This window comes from Microtus pennsylvanicus, chromosome 3 (assembly GCF_037038515.1).
Source record: "Microtus pennsylvanicus isolate mMicPen1 chromosome 3, mMicPen1.hap1, whole genome shotgun sequence".
NCBI classification, from domain to species: Eukaryota; Metazoa; Chordata; class Mammalia; order Rodentia; family Cricetidae; genus Microtus; species Microtus pennsylvanicus.
Genome location: NC_134581.1, coordinates 82,329,407 through 82,346,013, shown reverse-complemented (window position 1 = coordinate 82,346,013; position 16,607 = coordinate 82,329,407). Strand labels below are relative to the sequence as shown.

Sequence of the window (16,607 nt, the reverse complement as noted above, 5' to 3'; positions counted from 1 at the left end):
CAGTCAATGTGGGAGTTAAAATAATGGGAGATTAATAAAATAAGGGAAATATTAATAATGACCTACAGAAGAAAGTTAAGATTAAGATAATATGATTTTCAGAATCCCTCAGTGAGGCTTTCCATAAAAAGGCATGTATGTACTCACTGTATGTTCTTCTTTTTTCCTCATTTAATGACTTGTCGGCACACTTTCTATCCTAGATCTTCTTTTCTTGAATTACTAGGCACTTAAAACATTTAATTTATTCTCCTTTTATTTTTATAGATGTATAAAACTCCCACTGCAAAACAATGAGGCAAATAAAAAAATCCAAAGAAACAGAAAAAAATAAAAAATAACAATGCAAAATAAAGTTACCACTAAAACACCTATAGACAAATGTTTTTCCCACTGACAAACCATAGTAAAGATTCAAATCTGAAATAAAATCTTATGTTCATGTTTCATAAATGATGACAACACACATATGAAAAAGGTATATGGAGTAATAACATGCTTGAAAACTGTGATCACTGGATATTTCTACTGTTTTCATTAAGCTATTGACTACTAATAAATCATATCTATCACATTGGAAGTTGAAAGAGTTATGTTGCTTTCCAATTGAAGATGTACAGAAATCAAAAGAATCAGAAGTTTGAACTGCACATTGAAAATGAAAAAAAAAACTATACACAGTGGAAATCTCCATCTTATTGTAACTTCATTTGATGTTTTGAAATTCTATTTTAATGTAGAAAGGAAAACATTTGTTTGTAATTAATGAGGGCAATATGTAAGTCATTTCAATTGCAAAACTTTTAAGTAATAAACAATAAAAATAGTGGAAATGACAATAATGAAGAAGACAAAATCTGGAAATATTAAAATTAAGTATAGAGGAATCATATTTCATTTTATGATAGAAAGTGGAACATATAAAGAATCATAATTACACCAAGGATTTTTGCCTGTTCAAAAACTAAAACAACAACAACAAAACCAAATAAATAAAAATATATAAATAAAAGTAAAAAGTAAAATATTTTCTATGAAAAAATAGAAGAGCTAAAGTCTTATGCTGAAGTAATGCCCATAATTGAAATTATGTCTGTGCTGAAAACAAGAGGGATAAAGACAACCCTGTTTAATCAAAAACTCTTGCTTATTAAGGTTTTTTTAAGGACAACTTTAATATCTTTGTTTCTCAAGCTGTAGATTAATGGATTCATCATGGGAACCACATTGGTATAAAAAACAGAATAGATTTTTCCTTCATTCATAAACACCGCTGAGGAGGGTTTAAAATATGCAAGTGCACCTGAAACAGAGAACAGAGAAACAACAAGAATGTGGGAGCTGCAGGTGCTGACAGCTTTGGATCTGCCCTCAGAGGAACGGATGTGGAAGATGCTGGAAAGGATGAAACCATAGGAGATAAAGATAGTTGAAGAATAAACAATTATATTGATGGCGCCAAAAACAAAAATGACAAGTTCATTGACATATGTGCTCGTGCAGGATAGCTGGAGCAAAGGAGGAATATCACAGAAGTAGTGGTTGATGGTGTTGGCATCACAGAAACTCAGTCTCAACATGGATGCAGTGTGAGCTACAGCATTAGAAAATGCAATAAAGTAGGAAACAAGCATAAGATTCAAACATAATTTAGGAGACATGACAACATTATATGTCAGTGGATGACAGATGGCCATGTAGCGATCATAGGCCATTGAAGTCAGCACATAACACTCAGAAATAATAAAGAAGCAAAAGAAATAGACTTGGGTCATACATTCCATGTAATAAATGACATTCTCCCATAATATAAGGTTCATCAGCATTTGGGGAGTGAACACAGAACAGTAGCAGATGTCTATAAAGGACAAATTAAAAAGAAAAAAATACATAGGCGTGTGGAGGTGAGAGTTCAGCACAGTCAGAATTATCAAACACAAATTTCCAAATGTAGTGACCAGATACATTGTTAGGAACAGAAAGAACAAGGGCATTTGGAGTTCAGGCTGGTCTGTTAATCCTAACAGAATGAATTCAGTCACCACAGACACATTGGCTGAGTCCATGTTTCTGTAAGGGAATCTGTGGATACAGAGAGTAGACCTGTATTAGAGGATGATCCACATTAGTCATGGGTCCGTCCCATCCACTATGTATATGCTGGAAATGCTTTTCTGTCCTGAACTATACATAGAGAAACCACTGGTATAGTCACAAACAAATTATCCTAAGTCAGAAGAAACTGATGGTGAATTATAGTATGATTTCTGAAAAAGTCACAAGATCAAGGAGAATACAATAAGAAGATTTTAACCTCAATATCTCATATCTTCTTTCCCTAGAGCCCTTCCTACGAAGTTAAAATTGGAAGCAGATGATGGGACAGTGCAGCGCTGGCTGCTGTGGTATGAATGAAAAACATATAGATAATCTAAAAATAAAAGCATGAGAGAATCATGGAGAGAATCTGAAAGGCTTGAGTTCTGACTATTTAGGAGAACCTCAGCAGAGATGCTGCAAGTCCGGTGTCCAATGCCTCCTAACACTCCCTAATCCCTCTGAATACTTTCTACTGCTGGTTTCACTTCAGTCTCATTTTGCACAGGAAAATGGAGACACTTGCTGAAATTCATCATATATTAAGAGACATAAAGGGGTAGATTTGGATACAAGAAAGAGAAGAGCAGAAACACAGAAGAGTTTGCAACAGGAAATAATTGTAAGAATATAATATATGAAAAAAGCTCTTTAATAAAATAAAAAATACTAATATTCATTTAAAAGGAAAGAGGAAAGAAAGAGAGCTATTAGTATACCTGGAATTCAGAACTCAATTTTCAGTTCAATCCAAAGAGTACTCCTGTTTTCCCATTTCCCTGTCTATCTGGATGATAAATTTCAGATTCCAAAGTTTCAGATCTTTCGATTCAAAGAAGGTATATATAATACTTAATTTTACTGGACCAGTTTCTGAATTACAGAACATTATTTGTGATCAAGGATTTGTGTCTTTTCTGGAAGCAGAGAAAGTACCCTTTAACTGCATAGTGTGTGTGTGTGTGTGTGTATGTGTGTGTGTGTGTGTGTGTGTGTGTGTGTGCTTATAAACAGGGCTGAAAAATGCCCAGGCTCCTCCTAAATCAAAGACGGAGCTGAAGAAATTGTATTACACCGTGGATCTTGATTCTAATTCTCTGAGGGACCCACAATTACAATCATCATTACTACTCTTTCTAGAGAAAGTCCATTCCCCTAATATAATTAAGAAGAGAGACTTTTGCCTCCTCAATTATGTGTAGGGAAATCTGAGTTTGGAGTTTTCAATCTCTTGCTTTCTGCATTTAAATAATTGCCCACAGGTCTGGCTTTTGACTTTTTAAATTATGTGTCTGAAAGTGGTAGTGTTGTAGCAAGTCACCTCTAGTGTTGTGCTACCAGAAACTTCACAGATGGTATTTTTAAAATTGTATTTCTAACCAAGCAGTGGTTGCACAAGCCCTTAGTGCCAGCCCTTAAGAGGCAGAGGAAAACCCATCTCTGTGAGCTTGAGGCCAGTATGGTCAAAAGAACTACTTCAAGAACAGGTACCAAAGCTACAGAAAACCCTGACTTAAAAAAGAAAAAAAAATTGAATTTCTTTTTTTCTTTATTTTTTTTAAGTCTGGGAATGAGGCCCATTCTTTTTTTTTTATTGATAAAAGGAGAATAAAAAAAAAACAAATTTCCACCTCCTCCCAGCCTCCCCTTTCCCTCCCCCTCCTCCCAGCCCTCTCCCCCTCCCTCTCCAGTCCATAGAGCAGTCAGGTTTCCCTGCCTTGTGGAAAGTCCAAGGTCCGTCCCACTCCGTCCATGTCTAGGAAGGTGAACAACCAGACTGGCTAGGCTCCCACGAAGCCAGAACATGAAGTAGGGTCAAAACCCCGTGCCAATGTCCTTGGCTTCTCATCAGCCCTCATTGTTCACCATGTTCAGAGAGTCCGGTTTTATCCCATGCTTTTTCAGTCACAGTCCAGCTGGCCTTGGTGAGCTCCCACTAGATCACCCCCCTTGTCTCAGTGGGTGGGTGCGCCCCTCGTGGTCCTGACTTCCTTGCTCGTCTTCTCCCTCCTTCCGCTCCTCTTTGGGACCTTGGGAGCTCAGACCAGTGCTCCAGTGTGGGTCCCTGTCCCCATCTCCATCCATCACCAGATGAAGGTTCTATGGTGGTATGCAAGATATTCGTCAGTATTGCTATAGGATGGGGTCATTTCAGGTTGCCTATCCTCAGCTGCCCAAGGGACTAACAGGGGATATCACCATGGGTTCCTGGGATCCCCTCTAGGGTCAAGTCTCTTGCCAACCCTAAAGTGGCTCCCTTAACTAAGAATTGTGGTTCCGAGCTCCCCTGTCCAACCTTCCTTTATCCCAATCCTCCTGTTTCCCCAAGTCCCCCCTCCTTCCCTTCTAACTTTTCTCTCCCCATTTCCCCTTACCCCCATCCCACCCCACCCCCAAGATCCCAATTTTCACCCCGGAAATTTTGTCTACTTCTCATAGCCAAGAGGATAACTATATGTTTTTCCTTGGGTTCACCTTCTTATTTAGTTTCTTTAGGTTCACCAATTGTAGACTCCGTGACCCTTATTTATGGCTAGAAACCAATTATGAGTGAGTACACCCCATGTTCATCTTTTTGGGTCTGGGATACCTCACTCAGGATAGTGTTTTCTATTTGCATCCATTTGCATGCAAAATTCGAGAAGTCATTGTTTTTTACCGCAGCGTAGTACTCTAATGTGTCGATATTCCATACTTTCTTCATCCATTCTTCCATTGAAGGGCATATAGGTTGTTTCCAGGTTCTGGCTATTACAAATAATACTGCTATGAACATAGTTGAGCAAATGTTTTTGTCATATGATAGGGCATCTCTTGGGTATATTCCCAATAGTGGCATTGCTGTGTCTAGGGGTAGGTGATCCCAAATTTCCTTAGAAACCGAAACACTGACTTCCACAGTGGTTGCACAAGATTGCATTCCCACAAGCAATGGATGAGGGTACCCCTTCCTCCACAGCCTCTCCAGCAAAGGCTATCCTTGGTGTTTTTGACTTTAGCCATTCTGACAGGTGTAAGATGATATCACAAAGTTGTTTTGATTTGCATTACCCTGATTGCTAAGGAGGTAGAGCATGATCTTAAGTGTCTTTTGGCCATTTGAACTTCTTCTGTTCAGAATTCTCTGTTCAGTTCAGTGCCCCATTTTTTAATTGGTTTAATTAGCATTTTAAAGTCTAGTTTCTTGAGTTCTCTATATATTTTGGAGATCAGACCTTTGTCTGTTGCAGGGTTGGTGAAGATCTTCTCCCAGTCAGTGGGTTGCCTTTGTGTCTTAGTGACAGTGTCCTTTGCTTTACAGAAGCTTCTCAGTTTTAGTAGGTCCCATTTATTCAATGTTGCCCTTATTGTCTGTGCTTCTGGGGTTATACATAGGAAGTGATCTCCTGTGCTCATCTGTTGTAGGGTATTTCCCACTTTCTCTTCTATCAGGTTCAGTGTGTTCAGATTGATATTGAGGTCTTTAATCCATTTGGATTTGAGTTTTGTGCACGGTGATAGATATGGGTCTATTTTCATTCTTCTACAGGTTGACATCCAGTTGTGCCAGCACCATTTGTTGAAGATACTTTCTTTCTTCCATTGTATACTTTTAGCTCCTTTATCAAAAATGAGGTGTTCATAGGTTTATGGGTTAAAATCCGGGTCTTCTATACGATTCCATTGGTCGACTTCTCTGTTTTTATGCCAGTACCACCCTGTTTTCATTACTGTAGCTCTGTAATAGAGTTTGAAGTCAGGGATGATAATGCCTCCAGAAGATCCTTTATTGTATGAGATTGTTTTGGCTATCCTGGATTTTTTGTTTTTCCATATAAAGTTGATTATTGTCCTCTCAAGATCGGTGAAGAATTTTGATGGGATCTTGATGGGGATTGCATTGAATCTATAAATTGCCTTTGGTATAATTGCCATTTTTACTATGTTGATCCTCCCAATCCAAGTGGAAGGGAGGTCCATCCATTTTTTGGTATCCTCTTCAATTTCTTTCTTCAATGCCTTAAAGTTCTTGTCAAATAGATCTCTCACTTCCTTGGTTAGAGTTACCCCAAGATATTTTATGCTGTTTGTGGCTATCGTGAATGGTGATGCTTCTTTGATTTCCCTCTCTGCTTCCATATCCTTTGTGTATAAGAGTGCGACTGATTTTTTGGAGTTGATCTTGTATCCTGCCACATTACTAAATGTATTTATCAGCTGTAAAAGTTCTTTGGTGGAGTTTTGGGGGTTGCTTATGTACACTATCATATCATCTGCAAATAACGAAAGTTTCTAGCCATAAATAAAGGACAATGAGCTTATAATGCATGTGCCTAGAGAAGCTAAGCAAGAAGGTGAACCCAAAGACAAACACATAGTCATCCTCATGAATATTAACCTTCATCAGGCGATGAAAGGAGAGAGAGACAGAGGAGCACGGGACAGAAATCTCAAGGTCCAAATCAGGAGCAGAAGGAGACGGAGCACGAGCAAGGACCTCAGGACCGCGAGGGGTGCACCCACACACTGAGACAATGGGGATGTTCTATCAGGAACTCACCAAGGCCAGCTGGCCTGGGTCGGAAAAAGCATGGGATAAATCCGGACTAGCTGAACATAGAGGACAATGAGGAATACTGAGAACTCAGGAACAATCACAGTGGGTTTTTGATCCTACTGCACGTACTGGCTTTGGGGGAGCCTAGGCAGTTTGGATGCTCACCTTTGGAGACCTGGATAGAGGTGGGCGGTCCTTGGGCTTCCCACAGGTCAGGGAACCCTGATTGCTCTTCGAGCAGATGAGGGAGGGTGACTTGATCGGGGGAGGGGGAGGGAAATGGGAGGCGGATGAGGGGGGGAGGCAGAAATCCTTAATAAATAAATAAATAAATAAATAAATAAATAAATGAAAATGAGGACAAAAAAATAACGAAAGTTTCACTTCTTCCTTTCCAATTCGAATCCCCTTGATCCCATTATGTTTTCTTATTGCTATTGCTAGAACTTCAAGCACTATATTGAAGAGGTATGGCGAGAGTGGACAGCCTTGTCGTGTTCCTGAGTTTAATGGGATGGCTTTGAGTTTCTCTCCATTTAATTTGATGTTAGCTGTCGGCTTGCTGTATATAGCTTTTATTATATTTAGGTATGACCCTTGTATCCCTAATCTCTCCAAGACTTAACATAAATGGATGTTGAATTTTGTCAAATGCTTTTTCAGCATCTAATGAAATGATCATATGGTTTTTTTCTTTCAGTTTATTTATATGATGGATTACATTGATAGATTTTCGTATGTTGAACCAGCCCTGCATCTCAGGAATGAAGCCTACTTGATCATAATGGATAATTTTTCGGATGTGTTCTTGGATTCGGTTTGCCAGTATTTTGTTGAGGATATTTGTATCGGTGTTCATGAGTGAGATTGGCCTGTAATTCTCTTTCCTGGTTGAGTCTTTGTGTGGTTTTGGTATCAGAGTAACTGTAGCTTCATAAAAGGACTTTGGTAATGACCCTTCTGTTTCTATATTGTGAAATACATTAAGGAGTATAGGAATTAGGTCTTCTTGGAAGTTCTGGTAGAATTCCGCATTGAAACCATCTGGTCCTGGGCTTTTTTTGGTAGGGAGGTTTTTGATAACAGCTTCTAATTCTTCGCGACCAACAGGTCTGTTTAGATTGTTCACCTGGTCCTGGTTTAACTTTGGTATATGATATTTATCTAAAAAAGTGTCCATTTCTTTTACATTTTCCAGTTTTGTGTTATACAGGCTTTTGTAATAAGATCTAATGAGTCTCTGAATTTCCTCTGTGTCTGCGGTTATGTCCCCCTATTCATTTCTGATCTTATTAATTTGCGTACTCTCTCTCTGCCGTTTGATTAGTTTGGATAGTGGTTTATCAATCTTGTTGATTTTCTCCAGGAACCAGCTTTTTGTTTCATTGATTCTTTGGATTGTTTTCTGTGTTTCTATTTTGTTGATTTCAGCCCTCAGTTTGATTATTTCCAGTCTTCTACTCCTCCTAGGTGAGTCTGCTTCTTTTTTTTCTAGAGCTTTCAGGTGGGCTGTTAAGTCTCCAATATGTGCTTTCTTTGTTTTCTTTAAGTGGGCACTTAGTGCAATGAACTTTCCTCTTACCACTGCTTTCATAGTGTCCCATAAGTTCGAGTATGTTGTTTCTTTATTTTCATTGAATTCAAGGAAAACTTTAATTTCTTTCTTTATTTCTTCCTTAATCCAGGTATGGTTCAGTAGTTGACTGTTCAAAAATTGAATTTCTAAAACAGAATGATTATAAGAGACATGCTAATATGGACGGAAAAAATATGAAGGGTCCTCAAATGTTCATAAAAATCTGAAGACAAATGAAGAATCTTGGGAGATCTACAAACAGACAGATAGTCTCTTTTCACAGAATAAATCTACTGCAATTAGCCTCCCAATATCAAGTGATCAACTTTAAACACATACACAGAAGTAACATTATATGGATGAAGAGGTTGTATTCATATATGTAGGAATATATTAATATATATGTTTAAATAAAAAAAAACCCACAAGTGTGGAGAGTTAAAAAAAGAAATCTGAGAAGGTATGGAAGAAATATGGCATATAAGCCTCATATTTCATATGAAGCCAAACTTAAATCACATTTACTCTTTACAATGAATATATACTATGCAAATTTTGAAAATTAATAATCGTAGCATCAAGTTATTCATTGAATAGCATTATGTGTAATATTCTTATGGAAAACCATTAGGTGCTTTTAACAAATGTAAAATAATTAAATATTCAAAAATAAATCTTTTTATATTTGAAACAGTAGAGAATTACAAAATGTTTGTATATTCTACAAAGAATACAAGCATTATACACTTGAAAATACATGCAAACAGGTTATATTAAAAATTTACAGAGCTCGCAATATGCAATGAAAGAATATTAATTAGGATATACAAACAAGGTTTTGTATATTCTAAGCTGAAAGACACTTTCCATTGTTTCTGAAGAATCAATAAAACTGTGAAACTTAAAATTGTTTTAACATTATGCAAAATGATGAAACAGATTGACAGATGGCTTTTCCTTTATGAATTATTCCATACTTCGTCAGTATTCTATCATGTTCTCATTTATTTTATTGAATTTTATGAAGCTCTACATTTTTCTCTGCTCCCCTTCCTGCCTCTCCCTGCTCCTTCAACCTTCTCCCAAGGTCCCCATGCTCCAAATTTACTCAGGAGAGCTTGCCTTTTTCTACTACTCATGTAGATTAGTACTATGGATGTCTCTCTTCGAGTCTTCATTATTGTCTAGGTTCTCTGGGCTGATTTTCTTTGCTTTATGTTTAAAAACCACTTATGAGTGAGTACAGGTGATAACTGTCTTTTTGGGTCTGGGCTACCTTACTCAAAATGATGTTTTCTAGCTCTTTCCTTTGCCTGCAAAATTCAAGATGTCATTTTTTTTCTGCTGTATTCCATTGTATAAATATACCACATTTTCCTTATCCATTCTTCAGTAGAGGGGCATATAATATACGTTGTTTCCAGGTTCTGGCTATGACAATCAATGCTGCTATGAGCATGGTTGAGCACATGTCATTGTGTCACAATTGAGCATCCTTTGGATATATACCCCAAAGTGGTATTATTGGGTTTGGAGGAGTGTTGTTTCCTAATTTTCTAAGAAATCACCATACTGATATCCAGAGGGGCTTTAGTAGCTTCATTCCCACTTCCCTTTACCCTACAGCCTCTCCAGCATAAGTTGTCATCAGTATTTTTGATCTTGGCCATTCTTACAGGTGTAAGATGGAATCTCAGAATTGTTTTGGTTTACATTTCTCTAATAACTAGGAATGTTGAACATTTCCTTGAGTATCTTTCAGTCATTTTAGATTCATCTGCTGAGAATTCTCTGTTTAGGTCTGTACTCAATTTTTTATTGGATTATTTGTTCTTTTGATGACCAATTTCTGGAGTTGTTTTTATATTTTGGAGATTAGACCTCTGTCTGATGTGAGGTTAGTGAAGATCTTTTCCCATTCTGTAGTTTGTTCGTTCATTTTTTTTAACTAATTCTTCCTCGGTGGTTATTGGCTGGATTGTTTGGCTGCATTTCACCTAATTGAGACAGGAATAAAGATGCGAGAATACACTGCAATCCATTCATTCAAGGAGTATCTAAATGTGACCCCATAGGCATACACATTTGGATGGAGAATTTTTAATAAAGATGTAGCCATTTGTAGATTATTTAGATATTCCCAGAAAATTCTGTTACTGCTCTAGCCGTTCTATCTTCAAAAATTGTCCCTTCTTGTCCAACTGTAACTGCTCCCTAGAGAATGCCACAGTTCTCAGATGTTGCACACTAAACCCAAAAGTTATGTCCTCTTGTTCTCACTTACATTCCTACACAAGTCTCTATGAGGATTTCAAGCTTTATAGTTATTCCTTGTAAATAATTAATAGTTTCAACTTAAATTAATTTATTCCATTTGAAATGTATGAGCTCCAGTTTAAAACTTATAAATCGCAGTAGCTATGGAATGTTCCTTATTTGTTTTAATGATTAAAAGAAAATTAAGTTGACCAAATCAGACTATCATCATCTTAAACTTGAAATCATAGAGCCTTGAAGAATTTGGCCTAACTGATACTACTAGACATTTAATTTATTGTTGGTAGACAGAAACATGGATCAATAACTACATTTAGAAACAGACAGACAAGTAGAGAAGAACCTGCAATTTTTTCATTTTATGAACATCTAGTTGTCATCAAGGTCAACATTAACTTTCTCCATGGTATCAGGGTACATATACTTTACTTTATAACTAAGCCACTATTCTCACATTTTGGTATGTGCCAATATTGTTGAGTTTCCCATTCTATGTAAGATAGGTCAAGTTTGGTGAACTTCTCAAAGAGCTTAGTCAGCACCTCCCACCATTCTCAATGTGGGCTGTGTATTACCTATTAAAAAAAAAGTTTATAAGGTCTTTTGTTTTCATTATCTTCTACATCAAATTAAAGTGAGAATGTGATGTTGGAGAATTGTTTTCTTTGTTTCCCTTTAATAAATATACTGACGTGTTCTCTGTACAAATTACAGATGCCTATTCACTTTAAAAAGTTTCGAAAGACTCTGTTTTCATTATCACTTTATTTACATAGACAAATTTTGCAAAAATGGAATCTCTAGTTGAATGATGTTACAACACAACTTTACCATTTCCACAATTTCTCATCCTATTTAGCAATATACTATATAATAATATAGTTAATAAAATTTTTGGCTGGCTGTTCTCCCTCATTTTCATGAAGAACATGCAGCTAGCATGTCAGTGGTTGTACACAACTTTTATCCTTGTACCTGGGAGCCAGAGACAGGTGGATCTCTATGAGTTTGAGGCAAGCCTGGTCTTTCCATGACAGGCTGCAAAAACACAGAAACCCTGTCTTGATAAACCAAAAAAAAAAAAAAAAATAAAGAAAGATACAAAAAAAGCATGCATCTAATTTTTTTATCCAATAATGGAAAACAGTTATCCGAGTGAATAAGCAATAGACTAAGTTTGCATTTTTCTGTTGTACACAGATTTCTTTTTTGCCCTAATAACTTGCCTTTGAATTTATAACTTAGATCATCTAGTCTCTTGAGTACATTCTAGAGAGCAATTATCTATTTTATTTGTATGTGACAGAAATATCAGGCTGCTTAAAGACATTCTCAAAAAATCTCATTTTACGCCTGCAAACAATATGCTATGTTTCTAGTGGACAGGTTTTTATACGTTTTGTATGTAGATGAAATCATAAGAATGTAAAATGTACTTTTGCTTCCTGCTTGTTGTATGTTGCAGACATGAATGTGATGATAATCTTAAGACTTTGAGTATGAAATGAAGGTACTAGATGTTGTATAAAACTCCCATAATTCATGGGTTGGTAGTTTTAGTATTGGAAAATTCGTCATCAAAAGTTATCCTAAAATTCAAAGAATTTTCTACAAAATTCATTGCAATTCTTAATAGCAATTGAAAATCCATGAGCACTCTTTCCACATATACACTCATATAATAACTGAAAAAAAATATTGGGTACAATTTATAACGTTTTCTGAAAAGGCTTTATTTTTTTATTAAATTAACCACTTTTTTAGAATATACAAATAGCTTCTTATTATAAAATAAAAAATGTTTATTATTTCTGAGGTGTTAATAATTTCCTTTTCTTGAAGAGTAAACATTCATTTAAAATATGATTTGTTTTGTAAAAATAAATAAGCACACTTTTGTGGCTGACAATGAGGGCTGACTGAGAAGCCAAGGACAATGGCACTGGGTTTTGATTCTATTTCATGGACTGGCTTTGAGGGAACCTAGTCTGTTTGGATGTTCCCCTTCCTAGACCTGGATGGAGGAGGGGAAGACCTTGTACATCCCACAGGACAGGGAACCCTGACTGCTCTTAGGACTGGAGAAGGAGAGGGGGGAGTGGGAGGAGTGGGAGGGAAATGGGAGGAGGTGGAAATTTTTAATAAATAAATAAATAAAACAATGACATCTTGAATTTTTCATTCAAATCAATGAAAATATAAAACACTATCAGGAGTGAGATGATCCAGGCCCAAAAATATGAATGTGTTATGTACTTACTCATTAGTGGGTATTAGCCCTAAACAAAGGACATTGAGATTATAGTTCATGATCCTAGAGAAGCTAAGGAATAAGGTGAACGCAAAGAAAAACATATATAGATCCTCCTGGAAATTGGAAGCAGACAAATCGCCTGGCAAAATTTGAGAGCATGGGAGCAGGGGGCATGGAAAAAAAAAGAGAGAAAGGGAAGAGGGGTGTAGAAGGGGAGAGTTGGGGAGAGCTTGAGGGAATGAATGGGATAGTTGAGATGGAGGAAGGACAATAATGAGAGCAAAGAAAGTAATAGCTTTTATCTTTTCTTTCTTTCTTTTTGAGACAGGGTTTCTCTGTAGTTTTTAGAGCCTGTCCTGGAACCAGCTCTTGTAGACCAGGCTGGTCTTGAACTCACAGATACCTGCCTGCCTATGCCTCCTGAGTGCTAGGATTAAAGATGTATGCCACTACCACACAGCTGGAAAGAGATATCTTGATTGAGGGAGTCATTTTGGTGTTAGCAAGAAACCTCACTCAGGAAAATTCCAAAGAATCCACTAGGAAGACTGCAACTAAGACCTTAAGCAATAGAGGAGAGGGTGCCTGAACTGAACTTGGCCCAGTCCAGCTGGCCTTGGTGAGCTTCCACCATCTCCGTAGGAGGACACGCCCCTCACAGTCCTGACTTCCTTACTCATGTTCTCCCCCCTTCTGTTCTTCATTTAGACTTTGGAAGCTCAATCCAGGGCTCCAATGTGGGTATCTGTCACTATTTCCATCTGATGGAGGAAGGTCATTGGTTAAAAAAATAAAGAAACTGCTTGGCTGGCCCTCATAGGTTAGAACATAGGTGGGTGGAGTAAGCAGAACAGAATGTTGGGAGGAAGAGGAAGTGAGCTCAGACTCAACAGCTCTCCTCCTTGGGGAAGACGCCTCTGAGAGTCGCCATGCTCCCGGCTCCTGGGCAGACACACGTGATGAAGCTCCAACTCAGGATGGACATAGGCTAGAATCTTCCCGGTAAGTGCACCTAGCTGTGCTACATAGAATATTAGAAATGGGCTAGTCCAGGTGCGAGAGTTAGCCTAGAAGAGGCTAGATAGAAATGGCCAAGCAGTGATTAAAAGAATACAGTGTCCGTGTAATTATTTCAGGGCATAAGCTAGCCAGGTGGCCGGGGTGCTGGGAACACAGCCCCATCGCTCCTATCACTACATCCATCCATGGCCAGATGAAGGTTATATGGTGATGTGCAAGATATTCATCAGTGTGGCTATGGGATAAGGACAGTTCAGGCACCTTCTTTTCTGCTGCCTAAGGAACAAGCTGGGGACATCTCCTTGGATACCTGGGAACCCCTCTAGAGCCAAGTCTCTTGCCAACCCTAAAATGGCTCCCTTAATTAAGATATCTTCTTCCCTGCTCCCATATCCACCCTTCCTCCATCTCAGCCATCCCATTTCCTCAAGCTCCCCCCAATCCTCCCTTTCTCCCTTCTCTCTTCCTATCTTCCCTTACCCCCACTCCACTCCCACCCCCGTGCTCCCAATTTTTGCCTGGCAATCTTGTCTACTTCCAATATCCAGGCAGATAACTATATGTCTTTTTTTGGGTTCACCTTATTTAGCTTCTCTAGGATCATGAATTATAGGCTCAACGTCCTTTATTTATGGCTAGAATCCTTTATGAGGGAGTACATACCATATTCATCTTTTTGGGTCTGGATTATCTCATTTATTAAAGTGTTTTCCATTTCCATCCATTTGCACGCAAAATTTAAGATGTCATCGTTTTTACCACTGAGTAAAACTCTAAAGTGTATATGTGCCACAACTTCTTTATCCATTCTTCTATTGAAAGGCACCTAAATTGTTTCCAGGTTCTGACTAATACAAATAATGCTGCTATGAACATAGTTGAACAAATTCTTTTGTAATATGATTGAGCTTCTTTTGGGTATATTCCCAAGAGTGGTAATGCTGGATCCTAAGGTAGGTGGACTCCCAATTTTCTGAGAAACTGGTACACTGATTTCCAAAGTGGTTGCACAAGTTTGCATTCCCACTAGTAATGGATGAGTGTTTCCCTTACTCTACATCCTCTTCAGCCTAAGCTATCATTAGTATATTTGGTTTGATGGTATCTCAAAGTTATATTTATTTGCATTTCCCTGATAGCTAAGGAAGTTGAACATGTCCTTAAGTATCTTTTGACCATTTGAAGTTCTTCTGTTGAGAAATCTTTGTTTAGTGTAGTACACCATTTTAAATGGGTTATTAAGAATTTTAATGTCTAATTTCTTGAGATCTTTATATTTTTTATATCCTTTTTATGATGTGGAATGGTGAAGATCTTCTCCCATTTAGTAGGTTGCGTTTTCATCTTATTGACGGTGTCAGTTGCTTTACAGAAGGTTCTCAGTTTCAGGAGGTCCCATTCATTCATTGTTCCTCTTATTGTCTGTACTACTGGGGTTATAGTTAGGAAGTGGTCTTCTGTATCCATGCATTTAAGGCTATTTTCTCCTCTATCAAGTTCAGTGTGGTCAGATTTATATTGAGGTCTTTAATCTATTTATTTAAATTCGCATTTTGTTTGTGGCAATAGATACGAATCTATTTTCATTCTTCTACAGGTTGACATCCAGTTATGCCAGAACCATTTGTTGAAGATGCTTTTTTTTCTATGTATAATTTTAGTTTCTTTGTCAACAATCAGGTGTACCTGGGGTCATTTTTGTACACTATCATATCATCTTCAAATAACAAAAGTTTGACTTCTTTCTTTTCATTTTGAATCCCCTTGATCTTCTTATGTTGTCTTATTGCTATTGCTAGAACTTCAAGCACTATGTGGAAGAGATACGGAGAGAGTGGCCAGCGTTGTCTTGTTCCTGATTTTAGTGGAATGGTTTTGAGTTTCTCTCCATTTAATTTGATGTTAGCTGGTGGCTTGTTATATGTTGCTTTTATTATATTTAGATATGATCCTTGTATCTCTAATCTCTCCAATACCTTTATCATAAAGGGGTGTTGAATTTTGTGAAATGCTTTTTGAGCATCTAGTGAAATTATCAGATTTTTTTTTCTTTCAGTTTACTTATACGATGGATTACATTGATAGATTTGTGTATGTTGAACCAGCCCTGTATATCTGGGATGAAGCCTACTTGAGCATAATGGATGATTTTTTGATATGTTCTTGGATTTGGTTTGCCAGTATTTTATTGAGAATTTTTGCGTCGATGTTCATGAGTGAGATTGGTCTGTAATTCTTTATCTTGATTAAGTTTTTTTGTGTGTGCAGTTTTGGTCTCAGGGTAACTGTAGCCTCATAAAAAGAGTTTGGCAATGAGCATTCTGTTTCTATCATGTGGAACACTTAGAGGAGAATAGGTATTAGCTCTTAGAAGTTCTGATAGAATTCTGCACTTAAACCGTCCGGCCCTGGGCTTTTTTTTTTTTTTTTGATTGGGACACTTTGATGACAGCTTCCATTTCCTCATTACTTATCAGTCTATTTAAATTGTTCACCAAGTCTTGATTTGATTTTGGTACATGGTATCTATCTAAAACATTGCCCATTTCTTTTACACTTTCCAGTTTTCTTGAGTACAGGCTTTTGTAGTAAGACCTAATGATTCTCTGAATTTCCTCAGTGTCTGTTATTATATCCCCATTGTCATTTATGATTTTGTTAATTTGGGTTTTATCTCTCTGTGTTTTGATAAGTTTGAATAAGTGTTTGTCAATCTTGTTGATTTTATCAAAGAACCAGCTTTTCTTTATTTCAGTATTCAAGCTTGAATTGTTTCCTCCACCTGTTTTCTTTTTCTTGGTTTTCTTGGGTATCTTTGTGGGATTTATTAATTTTTTCTAACTTTT

At 37.2% G+C, this 16,607-nt stretch overlaps 1 protein-coding gene across 1 annotated transcript; it reads right to left on the bottom strand.

Annotated features, from left to right (window-relative positions):
- Positions 1-1,133: 1,133 nt before the first annotated feature.
- Positions 1,134-2,066, bottom strand: LOC142847153 (olfactory receptor 8B3-like). Its single transcript, XM_075967882.1, has one exon. It carries the CDS (start codon positions 2,064-2,066, stop codon positions 1,134-1,136), a length of 933 nt encoding a protein of 310 aa, XP_075823997.1.
- Positions 2,067-16,607: the final 14,541 nt, after the last annotated feature.